This window comes from Poromitra crassiceps, assembly GCF_964638095.1.
Source record: "Poromitra crassiceps genome assembly, chromosome: 13".
In the NCBI taxonomy this organism is placed as follows: Eukaryota; Metazoa; Chordata; class Actinopteri; order Beryciformes; family Melamphaidae; genus Poromitra; species Poromitra crassiceps.
In genome coordinates this window covers 32,023,509-32,037,693 of record NC_139644.1, presented here as the reverse complement: position 1 = coordinate 32,037,693, position 14,185 = coordinate 32,023,509, and the positions used below count along the sequence as shown (strand labels likewise).

At 42.9% G+C, this 14,185-nt stretch overlaps 1 protein-coding gene across 1 annotated transcript in view; it reads left to right on the top strand.

Annotated features, from left to right (window-relative positions):
- dnah7 (dynein, axonemal, heavy chain 7) overlaps positions 1-7,304 on the top strand; it is a gene marked incomplete at both ends in the record, with an annotated part of 53,697 nt that extends 46,393 nt beyond the window's left edge. The window contains 8 exons of the mRNA XM_083649852.1: positions 552-713; positions 1,407-1,592; positions 2,193-2,330; positions 3,017-3,247; positions 4,480-4,632; positions 5,623-5,800; positions 6,221-6,324; positions 7,098-7,304. Of these exons, the coding sequence (XP_083505978.1) occupies positions 552-713; positions 1,407-1,592; positions 2,193-2,330; positions 3,017-3,247; positions 4,480-4,632; positions 5,623-5,800; positions 6,221-6,324; positions 7,098-7,304 (1,359 nt within the window). The remainder of the gene's footprint in view (positions 1-551; positions 714-1,406; positions 1,593-2,192; positions 2,331-3,016; positions 3,248-4,479; positions 4,633-5,622; positions 5,801-6,220; positions 6,325-7,097) is intronic.
- Positions 7,305-14,185: the final 6,881 nt, after the last annotated feature.

Genomic DNA, 14,185 nt, shown 5'->3' with positions numbered 1-14,185 from the left:
ATGTGTAGGTGGGTAGGTGTATGTGTGTGTGTCTGTGTGTATGTGTAGGTGTATGTGTGTGTATGTGTAGGTGGGTAGGTGTATGTGTGTGTGTCTGTGTGTATGTGTAGGTGGGTAGGTGTATGCGGGTTGCGCTCATATGTGGACTGAGGGGTGCCTGCCTACTGTACAGCCTCATACTCTTTAGGAGTGGAATGCATGTGTGTTTGTACTTATTTGACATGCCTTTCATGCCTACACCACTGGGCGACCGTCTTCTGTTTCCTCCTGTGTATTCTCACCCCCACTGTGGATTTCCAAGTGTATGGTTTTGCCCGTGGAAGGAAGATTGTCCAACACTATTTCTCCTACACTGCACCTTCCACCTGTGCTTCGATTACCAGGTTGTTGTGTGTGTGTGTGTGTGTGTGTGTGTGTGTGTGTGTGTGTGTGTGTGTGTGTGTGTGTGTGTGTGTGTGTGTGTGTGTGTGTGTGTGTGTGTGTGTGTGTGTGTGTGTGTGTGTGTGTGTGTGTGTGTGTGTGTGTGTGTGTGTTATCTATTCACTCCTCAGGTTGTGTTCAAGAAGCTGCTATATGGCCTGTGTTTCTTCCATGCTCTGACCCAAGAGAGGAGGAAGTTTGGACCTTTGGGCTGGAACATCCCCTACGAGTTCAATGAGACCGACCTCCGTATCTCCGTGCAGCAGCTACACATGTTCCTCGAACAGTACCAGGTGGGGATGCTAGGGATGCACTAAATAATGTCTAAATAAAGTCTTATTGGATATCCTTTTTAATAATCACTCTTAATTTACAGATTTTTATATTGTATTAATTGAAGAAAGCACTTTGTCATTATATTGTGGCTAAAACGGGGTATTAATATATCAGAGAGTTAACCCGATACTGAAATCCAATACAGTGTGGGAAATTGACACCCAGCACAAGTCAAATTCTGTTAAATGTAGTTTCCAGCTGGTAGGTTTGTCTCATCTACAATTTGGCACATAACCAGCCAAAGCCATCATTTCTATAGGATATAGACAGCCAACAGTTTTTATTCAGTTTTAGATGTTTTATTTGGCTTGTTGACAGGGCAATGAAAAGGAAGTGATGTCAGAAGAAAGGCAGCTTCGATCAACCAATACATAATATACCTTTTTGGAGAATAAATAGATATAATAAATAGAAAAATAATAAATACATAGACTAGAATAAGGAAAGATATCATATATAATATATACATGTAATATAATATATATAATGGATAAAAAAGTAGACCGCCACAGACAGACAACAAATAGAATAATAAATAACTTTTTTGGGGGGAGGGGGGAGGACTTCTATGTAAAAAAATTTAAATAAATTAGTTTATAATCTGTCTTGGTTACAATGATACCTCCCCCCATGACTTCCTGCCCCTACAGGAAGTGCCCTTTGATGCCCTCCGCTACATGACTGGAGAATGTAACTATGGAGGGCGTGTGACAGATGACTGGGACAGGCGGACGCTGCGCACCATCCTCTCCATCTTCTACACCCCCAAGATCATCAAGGACCCTGACTACAAGTTTGACCCCAGCGGGCTCTACTACGCACCAGCCGAGGGGGATGTAAGAATGCAGGCACTCGCTTACATTTTATTTAGCTTTAACCTACATACCATCGTACCATCATTTCAAGGAATATGATTAAAAAAAGCAGATGTCTAGCAGTCATACTTTGTAAAGTGATGACGTGGATTTGGTTGTAAGCACAATCATTTGTGAATGGAATATTCAATATCAGGCCCACTGCCCTTTTCAGATGTGGAACAAGCAGCACAGACTTTGCCTGTTAGTTTTTGCTTATACAGTATTATGTATTGTTCATACCTTGGCACTCATAAGAATCGTGTCCTGAAATAAAATAAAATAAAGACTGGCAAAGGTGAGACAGCGATCAAGATTTAAAATTCTCTTGCAAAGCTGAATTTCAGCTATCACTTTTGAGATAAGTCAATTAGGATTTTATGATGTAGTGTGGCTGCTCAATTAGATTGCTCTTATTCTTGTTACTGGCGTTAAATTTGATGTTAATTGATGAAACAAGAGAAAAGAGTGAACCCTCTGTGTTAATGGCTGGGCAAGCATTAAGCCATGTTCATGTCCCCCCCCCCCCCCCCGCCCCTGGTTTTGTCTCCCCCCGCCCCTGGTTTTGTCTCCCCCTTGCAGTACCACAGCTACATAGAATACACCAAGTTGCTGCCACTCAACTCGTCACCAGAGATTTTTGGCATGAACGCCAATGCAGATATCACCAAGGATCAGGCTGAGACTCAGCTACTGGTCGACAGCATCTTGCTCACTCAGGTAAGCATCCGGCTAGCCCAGGCCTGCATTGCAACCCGGAGCTGGAACACACCAAATACCACATTGACTAGCACACATACACATGTGTATTTGTTTTATCCAGAAATGTGTTTTATCCACATGTGTATTTGCTTTCCAGAAAGCAGACATACATATACATCATCAAATACAAAACCTCTAAGATGTGGGTACATGTGATAATGTATTAATCTCTACCATTCTCTATCGATAGCGCTGACAGTAATACATTATCTTGAGAACTAGTAGGCATTTTGAATAGTTGAGTGTCATTACTTCCCTTATCAACACTGTACACCAGCTGTTCCATCGGTGCCATTCCACCGACATGGTACCAAAAATAAAATGTGTATAAAAATAGTTTTATTTGGTCCAATTAAGCGATTTGCTAGAATAAGGAGAGACCCTAGAACGATTCACTTGTAACAAAACACACACACACACACACACACGCGTACGTACGTGTGTGTATATACTGTATATATGTGTGTGTGTGTGTATATATATAATATATATATATATATATATGTAAGAAAATTATAGATCACCTGACAAGTCAAGGTCAGCAAAAAATAATTTAAAAAACTATGAATTGTCAAACCAATCTGAACTACAATCCATAATTGCTGCCACCCCTTCTCATCCATCTTCTCTCTGTCTCTGATCAGTCTCGTTCTTCAGGCGGAGACGCCAAATCCTCTGATGACCTGGTCTCTGATGTGGCCGCTGATGTCCTGAGCAAGCTGCCTGCAGACTTTGACCTGGAGGCGGCGATGCTGCTCTATCCCACCAGCTACAATCAGAGCATGAACACGGTGCTGGTGCAGGAGATGGGCCGCTTCAACAACCTGCTGCGGACCATCCGAGATTCCTGTGTCAACATTCAGAAGGCCATAAAGGTACACAAGAGGAGTTTGCACACACACACAAAATGCTGCATGTAAAAGTAAGAGGTGACAGGAAAGATAGTAGAGACATTGGATAACATACAACAAAGGAGCTGGACTTAATCCCAGTGTGTTTCAAGACAGTACACAGTACTTTGTACAGAGTGTTGTGCTAGACACAGATTGGACTGTGCAGAATGACAATATGTGAACTGAACATTCCATGACTTAACATGCTTTCCTCTGCAGCCTGAAACCTCTACATTCCTGAGGTCAGCCAAATGATAATTTTATGACTGTCCCCAAGGACTGTCAACTCCCTGAACACAGCAGGAGACAACACCTATGGCAGCCTCAAAGCAAACCTGTCTTTGTTGTACGATTTCTCTACTAATCTACTCGAGCTGGGACTCCAGAGCCAGATGGTAAACAAACCAGAGACAATGCCTTTGTGACTGAAGGTCGAGAGTAGGCGTCCCCATCTCAACTCCAAACACCTGATTGGCTAAGAAGCCAACCAGCACATGACATGATTGACATGATAACCCTTTGATGTTTTTCACAGGCAGTGACAAAACTGTTTACCAGTCTTAACAGCATTCTGGCCATATCCACACTGGTGCCCCTAATCGTACAGAGAATACAATATTTTCTGACAGATTTCATAAATGTATGGACATCAATAATTCATAATTATTGATGACCATATTTCATAACCAAACCAGCTCCTACGAGCACAGCAAGAGTCAGCATTTGCAAACTTTCGTGTGACGAGAGTAGAACACCCAAATCCAGAAAAAATGACATTCTAAGTGGCCGTAAAATAATAATATTTATAAATAAAATTAATATTGATTTATTTATTGAACTGATTAATTTAATTTAATTGATTTTAATGTTAGGGTATTTCTGTAGCGCCATTTTAACCCTTGGCTAAATATTTCACTCCAGGAAAGGTATGTATTTCTTTTCAGACTGCGAAAGTGCCAAAATGGTAGAAATAAGGGGTTTTGCCTAGCTATTAGCATTAAATATACTGTACATCAAGAAAGTAAAAAAAAATCTCCTCCCAAACAGCTCGACAACTGTCAAACAAAAGCAATGTGAATTAAATGAGTGTAAATGTATTGCTTCAGTAGCTGGAACAGAGCCTGAACAACTTCACATGTTCAAGTGGTGAAGAATTACGCGCTGGTGTTATTGTAATTATACACATGCGTATTGTGTGTGTGTGCGTGCGTCAGGGGCTGGTTGTGATGTCTGCGGAGCTGGAGGAGGTGGTCAACAGCATCCTGAAGGGCCGGATCCCTGGCATGTGGATGAAGAAGAGCTACCCCAGCCTCAAACCCCTGGGAAGCTATGTCAGCGACTTCCTGGAACGACTCAAGTTCTTACAGGTACATTAACCTGTCCCACCGCTCGACATGAGATTTTGAAAGATGAAACATGAAAGAACTAAATTAAATTCAGTCACTTGCAACTGCCGAGTTAATTAAGGTCTTCAAAAACAAAACCGCTTCAAAGACGAAAACAGAGAAAGGAGGCTAGGCTGGGATAAAGAAAGAAAGAAAGAAAGAAAGAAAGAAAGAAAGAAAGAAAGAAAGAAATAATGCACCTTACACCTTCATACTCAGAGCACTGCTCAGAGCACCGCTGTTTACATAATCCAGTGAATGGCCAATGATAAAGTCAATGAAACTCAATTAAAAGTCAATGGAATGTCATTATGTTCAGTAGACTGCGGTTTCACTCTCAAACGATTGTATCAGCACATGAATAGAATCGCCAATCTTGTTTTTATTGAATGTAAATAAGCCTATAGATCTGTCTCAACACAGCACATTACTTGAAATGCCTAAAAACGAACAGTTAGAAATCAAAGTTTACCACATGGGTCAAGAAATGTGGTCAAAACATGGCTCATTGTAGCCTACTTACCATGGACTATATAAATCGCTACTTCTTCATTTTATTTCTCTTCCTGTCTCTCCCTGCAAAGCGGTGCGGCACGCTGCTAGAAAAATCTGGCGACACGCGTTTACGGCTGTGGTGGCCTCTCCCTCACCGCAATTACATCATATTGGCCGCACGGCCCTCGCGGTTGGAAGCGCGCATGGAGTATGTCCCGCCCTTTAGGAGTAATAGCTCTACTCAAAAGAAGGGGCATAGATCATTTGGCAACTCAAAATGCACATTTATTTATTATTACAATTTATTATTTATTATTCCTTACAATTTACTGATGATTCTGACAATAATTTTAAACATAACCCCGCCAAAACAGAAGCAGTTATTGTGAGGAACTCAGCTCAACCTGTCCCAAACCCATTGGGTAAAGTGAGGTTTTGGTCAGATTCAGTTGTATATGTCTGCTGTGTGATCACCAGGATTGGTACGATGACGGTATGCCGGCTATTTTCTGGATGTCCGGGTTCTTCTTCGCCCAGGCCTTCCTGACGGGCGTCCAGCAGAACTATGCCAGGAAGTACACCATCCCCATCGACCAGCTGGGCTTCCACTTCCAGGTTCTGGATGACAAGGAGTACAAAAAGCCACCCGAGGACGGTAGGACACTGGTGTTGGTGATAGGAGGTGGAAAAGAGGGTGGGCGAAGGAAGCAAGGGTTGTTTTTGGGGAAGAGGGCAAGGTGGTAGTGTAAAAGGTTACAGATTCAGGCTTGTGACTGAAGGGTTGTCAGTTCAAATCGTCAGTCCAGGTGGGAGAATCTGGTTGGGTAAGATGAATGAGTGACTACTGTCTCCTCACTCAACAAATACCCTGAATGAGGCCTTAAAACAGGCCTTAAGTTTAAACATGTTTTCTACATTTATATAAATTATATATGTATTACACTAAATGTGTGTGTGTGTGTGTGTGTGTGTGTGTGTGTGTGTGTGTGTGTGTGTGTGTGTGTGTGTGTGTGTGTGTGTGTGCGTGCATGTGTGCATGTGTGTGTGTGTGCGTGCGCGTGCGTGCATGTCTCAGGTGTGTACATTCGAGGGCTCTTCCTTGATGGTGCCCGTTGGGACAGAAAGACCAAACGTCTTGCTGAGTCCTACCCCAAAGTGCTGCACGACACCATGCCTGTGGTAAGGACCGCAACACAGATGAGTGAACAACAGCTAACAGATTGATTGATTGATTGATAGATTTTTTTGGATGGGTTGTTTTTCACCACAGTTCACCCAGTTTTGACTGATGCGAATAGCGGCTGGGGCGAATTTTGTGTAATTTGTGCTGCGAAATTTCACTTCTCTGGCGCCGCCCGGGGTAAAACGACATCTGCTGGCATGTTTGCAGGGACTTTACATGCCTGGAGGTTCCACTCTGGAGACGTCGCTCGCACCTGCCAGTGCGGTAACGCCTTGATGTGTGAGGACCCTCACGCCGTCAGGCTCCAATTCGCCGTACTTCCTGCTCTTATTTGTCAGCATAGTACAAACCAAGGCCCGGGGGTGATTAGCTGGAATTTTACAGGAGGGAATTTTCTCACTGCTAAACATAAGAGCTATTTCTGTCGTCCCTCCCTCAGGCAGGGTTCTAGGATGTTAACCCATGCATGCCTCCTGCGTCTTGTAGCAGAGGCATTCAAAATGTGACTAGCCACTTGCATTATTTTGCCAGCCAAATAAATGCTTTGAAGGGGAAACAGTGGCTAAATGATGATGACTATCTGCCAAAGTGCCTGATAGAGTGTACAAACTATCTGCCAAAGTGCCTGATAGAGTGTACAAACTATCTGCCAAGGTGCCTGATAGAGTGTACAAACTATCTGCCAAAGTGCCTGATAGAGTGTACAAACTTGCAGCTTGTCTGTTGACCCTCTGTGAGCAGCCCTGTCTCCTCTCTGTTTCCCTGTCAGATGTGGCTGAAGCCTATGAAGCGACAGGACATCCCACAGAGGATGTGCTACTTGGCGCCCGTCTACAAGACCAGCGAGCGTCGCGGCACCCTGTCCACCACTGGTCACTCCACCAACTACGTCATCGCCATGACGCTCAACTCCGACGTGCCAGCGGAACACTGGATCAGACGAGGGGTAGCGTTACTCTGCCAGCTCAGCTCCTAGCTTCTTGTTTTGTTTGTATTCATTGTTTAAAATTTTAATTGCATTTAAAAAATATAACAAACCACGCCTCTCTCTTGCCTTTTTACACAGTAAAATGAGGTATTTGAATGACTGACGCTAGATAGAAAAGGATAGGTGGGTGACCATTCCTATGTTTTGTAATATCAATCAACTTTATTGGCAGACGCATAGTCCATAAATGACACATACACAATTAAAGAAGGACACAAGAAAACAGATGAGAGCACTAAAAACAAAAACTATAAAAGGCAATCCTACCAGAATTTCCACGTGACTGGTATCTCACAGTACTTAACCCAGGATCAGTCAGCAACTTAATGACATTCTGAGACACGTTCAATCAACAAATGTATTTGTACATCAGATTTCTCAGGAGCGCCTGAACGTTCAATCAACAAATGAATTTGTACATCAGATTTCTCAGGAGCGCCTGAAAAGTGGTCACCCCCGCCTTACAGAACAGATCTCTACCACTACTCCACCTGAGGTTTTTCAATCAAATACGCATGCAGGGCCGCTGGAAGTCACTTTAAGTAGGGGGTGCTGGGAGGAAGGGACTTTTTTACATTTTTTAGCCATATTTAGAGAAATATCTCATTTTAAATTAACTCATTGAGTGCCATGGACGAGTATGTTCGTCAATTGGTTTAGTAACGTAGAGTGCCAAGGACAAGTATGTTCGTCAATTGTGTTTTTTGACGGTGGGACGTGCATCAAAGCCAGATCCATCTCCTGTGAAAGTATGGTGGCTGTTGAATGTGTAAAAGCTATTTTAGGGACCCATTAGGTGGCGACAGTGCTCTCCAGATTAGAGAAAGGCGAGGAAAAAAGAGAGAAGAAGTCATGGGGAAACGGAAATCGCATCGATATGCATGAAGCATAACGTTAGCTGTGCCTGTGAACAGCAGTCATCTGCTGCCACAATTGAGCCCCATCCGTGTCCGCTGCGATAGCCCCTCCATATGATTTAGTTGCCGACACCAGCAGCTTTCTGAAAAGTTACATTATTCTCAGCTGGGAGCCGGCGACACGCTGTAAAAAAGCGGGGGGATGCAGCGCACTTTTCAGTGCAGAGCAAACGCGCAGAGCAAACGCACTCGCAGCAGAGCCCCAGAGACACTCCTCCCACCACGGAGGAGGAGGAGGAGGGGGGTGGGGCACGCAGGGCACTACAGCATACAACCATTGACAGTACACACAGACCCAGGCAGCAGCAGGCTCGATGCACAGAGAGCAAACAAGCTAGAATAGGCTATCTGATGCCCACCAGCAGTAAATCAAGACCAGCAAGAAGGTGTAGGGTCTGCGCACGCAGGGGCCAGCGCTGCTGGTTGCAGCTAAAAAATATTATTTGGCCAAACAAAATTCCTTTGTTTTCACTCTTTTATTGAAGGAAATTATTTTTGAGGTGTCATTACATCAGAAAATATTAGTTTCAGAGTCAATGATGTGCTTGAAATGCTTCCTTTCACAAAAGGCTGAATATCTCAGATTCTAAATTGAAACGTGTCTTTTTGCTCAACAACCTATCTTCTCCGGCTCATAACTAAAGAACGGAAAATGGTATCAATAAACTTTTTTTTGCAGATTATAGAAGAGTCTCATCGTTCTTTATGCGTGTTCGGTGTTTACATAGTAATATCACACAATATTCTGTGGGCCTCGAGAAATCACTGAAAACGCTCTGAAACTCTGGCACTGGGAGCGTCCGTTCTCCAAAAGTGGCTGGCACTCAATGAGTTAACATTTAGGATTATACTGTTGTGATGTAATTATTCAGTATTTTCCCGTTTTCTCACTCATTCAGAGCAAAGAGGGAGATATATATATAGCATGGTGATAATGCTCTATATCTCTCTATTTGCTCTGAATACACCAGTTAACATGACACAGAGTTAACATGATAGAAATATTATCAGCAAACTTGGGGGGCACGTTGTCGCAGTAGTAGCACTGTCGCCTCACAGCTAGAAGATGCTGGGTTTGATTCCTGCCTGGGACGCTATGGACGCTGAGGGTGTGTGCCTCCCATGTCCCCAGGGCCAACCGCCCAGTTGGGCTATCTCGTCGAAAGGGCTTTTCTGTGTGGAGTTTGCATGTTTCTTCCCGGGCTCCCTGGGGTTCCTCCACCCCAACTAAAAACATGCAGAAGATCGTCATCTGACCAGCGGTGGTTGGAAGTTGGTCCCCGGGCGCTTCACTGCAGCTGCCCACCACTCCTGGCCTGACCATGGAGGAGGACGAGCCAGGATGGGTCAAACACGGAGGACAAATTTCACCGCGCCTCCAAAGCATGCGTGTGTGTGTACTGGGCGCTGTGCACGACGTGTGTGCAGGCCATGGTGTTTGTGACAAAATAAAGACAGGGTTTGTCCGTCCAGTTTCATCTTAATCTCACAGATAGACAAACAGCAAAGATGATGCAATGCATTTCATATCCAGATTATTAAACAACAGAATAAAAATCAAAACAACCATGTACCTTCATTTCTGAGCCAGATTTTTTCATTTATTTTTTTGAACAGTGAAGAAATTAAGTATTATTTGGGGCACAAGTATTTTTGTGTGTGACTGTCATACACCTGATTGCACAACTTAAGGGCGAACTTCACCTGTGATGTCATTCATGCACAAATGGCATCACTGGTCCACAATTTAAATCAACTATCAACCCTTATGACAGACAAGTTGAATAAGAAAAGTGATCCACTCTCAAGCTAAATACAAAAAAAGAAAAAGAAAAAAGTTAATTCTTTGATCTGGGTGGGTGTAGCACTGTGGTCCAACCAAATGTCAGAGCGCTCTGGAAGGCCTGTTTTAGTCCAATCATATTTGAGTAAACATTCCCTGAGTTGTTCAGTGTACAAATATTCAGTGTCTCTGATAGTGATGTGCACCATGGTTGTCTGTGATATAAAGGGCTTAGCACCATAGTACATATCATACTACATCAAATAAGCCTTAACTGTCCCAGAGACAGGTTTCATTGACGTGGTTATATTTCATAATTCATACTTCTTTATTTCATTCATTCTGCCATAAATTCATGGTTGAGTTCATAGTCATTAACATTTTTACAAGATGTTAAAAAGGTAACTTTGATAAAAGTAGTCTAAAAAATATACCACCTTAAAATAGCCCAATGTTGCTTAAAAATTTAGTGCACTTCATTTAAGTAATTGGTCAACATGGGCATGGCTGCTGCAGAGGAAAGACATATATAGCCCCAAACTAACACCATTCTGCACGTGGTTCAAAAGGCACACACGGTAATTGTCTTTCATTTGTGTAAAATGTCTGTTGATGTCAACAATTGTATTTTATTAAGGCAAGGTCAAATCAGTCGAGTGAAGCACAGCAACGGGATGTAAACCAAAGTTTGCAGTGCATCAATACCACTGTCATGGAGGAGTTGGAGTTGGCACGGAAGCTGTTGCCCGGTGCTGCTGATAAACTGTGGGAGACGACACAGAGGGGAGGGTTGAAAGCAGAGGAGGGCACACCTGGGACGCCAGGTGTTGCCGACGAGCCCTCTAGAGGTGTAGTGGTTTTGTCGTCGAAACGCTGGTGAAGGGGGGTTATCACCTGATGACTCCAATGACTCTTTTAACCCTCGCCCCTCTGTGTCAAATTCCATCATTAGCCACTTCAGTGTTGCAGATACCATCAAAAGACTCTCTAGTAAGTGCTTGCACAAGGGATATTTACATCTTATTATCCTGTGTTTTTTCAATCTGATGTTCTGGATTTGTCCAGTGACTGCTGAGAAAGGTCAGCTGACGACAGGGGAAAGTCCTTGTGGCAGCATGGAGAGACAGCTGACAGGAGGGAACAGACCCCACCGGGACAGGCATGGGTTAGCTTCCCATGGCTGTAGTTTCCCAGGCTTTTCAGCACGTTGGAAACACCCGCTTTAGCTACGAAAAGTAAATATAAGAGAATACCCCCGGAGTCTGCGAGAGTGGGGGCGGAAGAGGACTCATCGGCTGATATCGCGGTAATAGACTTTGGACCGGAAACGACTATGAGCAACACGAGCACAGTGCAAGAGAGCACCACAGGAATCGCAGCGGCGGGCCACAAGCTTCGGTGTTTGAGGGAGAATGGTGTCATGGAGGAGTCTGACTCGGGCACGGAGGCTGTTGCCCACAGGCTTCCGTGTTGGAGGGAGGAGGGACAGAGGCCTCGCGTTGACTATACCCTTCTGACTGTCATACATCTGCGAAGGCAAGGTCAAATCAGTCGAGTGAAGCACAGCAACGGGATGTAAACCAAAGTTTGCAGTGCATCAATACCACTGTCATGGAGGAGTTGGAGTTGGCACGGAAGCTGTTGCCCGGTGCTGCTGATAAACTGTGGGAGACGACACAGAGGGGAGGGTTGAAAGCAGAGGAGGGCACACCTGGGACGCCAGGTGTTGCCGACGAGCCCTCTAGAGGTGTAGTGGTTTTGTCGTCCAAACGCCGGTGAAGGGGGGTTATCACCTGATGACTCCAATGACTCTTTTAACCCTCGCCCCTCTGTGTCAAATTCCATCATTAGCCACTTCAGTGTTGCAGATACCATCAAAAGACTCTCTAGTAAGTGCTTGCACATGGGATATTTACATCTTATTATCCTGTGTTTTTTTATGTTTATTTCAGGACATTTCTGTTGTGCTAGCATGTTTGAAATTGTATACCAATTGCTGGAGAGACTTTAAAATTACACTTATAATTTGAACCTTTTTCTGTTTTTTTCTTTTAGTTTTCATTGTGTCTGCTGAGATTGAGAAAGAGAAATAACTTCAAAAGACATCAGTATGAAGCGTGGTCATTATTTCATCGACATTGGACGAGTATTATAAGCATACTACCGGTATATACACACACATGATCCTATACTGTCATATACATACTTCATATTCATTAACTACATAAATATACACTATACTACCGTATACACTATATACTATATATACACATCCTACACTGTCATATACATACTTCATATTCATCTTTTTTTTTATATATATTTTTTTTATTTGGTTTTTCTGATTTTAACAAACAAAAACAAGAGCATGGCAGCTCAGACACAACATTGATCTGGACAGTGACAGAAGATGAAAAAATAAACAGAAATAAGGGAGAAGAAAAATAAAGTCATGATGCACTGCATGATTATTTGGTGCCAATTTCTCTTCTCTTAATTTTTTTTTCTGTTCCTTTATACCAGAACGAACAAACTCTGACAGAAACAAAACAAAAACAAAAAACAACAAAAACACACGCGTACACACATACACACTCCAATGCTACAACATGGTTGTGGTTGTAAAAATAGAAAATAAAAATAAATTAATTAATATTGTGAATAGGATCCTGCATAGGGGGGTCCAAGGGAGGTCAGTCAGGCGAATCACCTGCCGTCCCTGACCACGTTGAGGTAGGCTAGAAACGGGTCCCAAACAACAAAAAATGTTCCAAGTGAGTTGGTCCTCAGGAACCTGAGTCTCTCCATCCGTATAACAGAAATCATATCCGCCAGCCACCGCTGAAAGGAGGGTGGAGAGGGGGACTTCCATTCCTGCAAAATTAGTTTCTTGGCAACAATTGTCCCCTGTGCCAGAGCTTGTTGCACAGCTGTAGGGAAGTCCAAAGAGGACTCCGAGCAGCCGAGGATTGCGAGTTCTGCCTCTGGCTGAAGGGCTATCCTGTAGGCCTTAGAATACCAGTTAAATACCTTGGTCCAGAATCCAGTCAGTAAAGGACAAAACCAGAAAGCATGAGACAAAGTGCCCTCGGATACATGACACCTGTTACACAGTGGTGAGACAGATGGGTCTTCATATTCATCATAACTACATACCGGTAAATATACACTATAATATAGTGTATAGTATAGTGTATATTTACCGAAGACATACATGTATATTTACGAAGTATGTATATGACAGCATAGGATGTGTGTATATATAGTGACTATATATACACACATCCTATGCTGTCATACACATACTTCATTCATATTCATCATTAACTACATAAATATACACTATAGGTTATATAGGCTACAATGTAGCCTATATAACCTATAGTGTATATTCATGTAGCTACATCTTATACTAGACACAAACACGTGTCTTAAGTCTTGGTTTCGCGTTCATGTGACTCAACAAAGCATGTGCGTACGCACAGTACATACTTGCATACATAAACACTCAAATCCCCCCTCCACCAGATGGCAATTCAGTGTTTACTCTCCTGTGTGGATTATCATGTCTTTTCAAGCGTGTTTTAAGACCAAAACCTTTACCACAGACTGAACAATTAAACTGTTTGTCTCCTGTGTGGACTATCATGTGTTTCTTCAATTCTGCTTCATGATCAAAACCTTTACTGCAGACTGAGCAAATAAATTGTTTCTCTCCTGTGTGGATGATCATGTGTTTCTTCAACTATCCTTTATGAGCAAAACCTTTACCACAGAGTGAGCAATTAAATAGTTTCTCTCCTGTGTGGATTATCATGTGACTTCAACTGTTCTTTATGACCAAAAACCTTTACCACAGAGTGAGCAATTAAATTGTTTCTCTCCTGTGTGGATTATCATGTGTCTCTTAAAGTTTCCTTTATCAACAAAAGCTTTACCACAGACTCTGCAATTAGATTGTGTTTCTCTCCTGTGTGGACTATCATGTGTGACTTCAAGCATGATTTATAACCAAAACCTTTACCACATTGTTTCTCACGTGTGTGGACTTTCATGTGTCTTTTCAAGTCTGCTTTACGACCAGAAGCTTTACCACAGACTGAACAATTAAATGGCTTCTCACCTGTGTGGAATATCATGTGTGACTTCAAGTGTGATTTACGACCAAA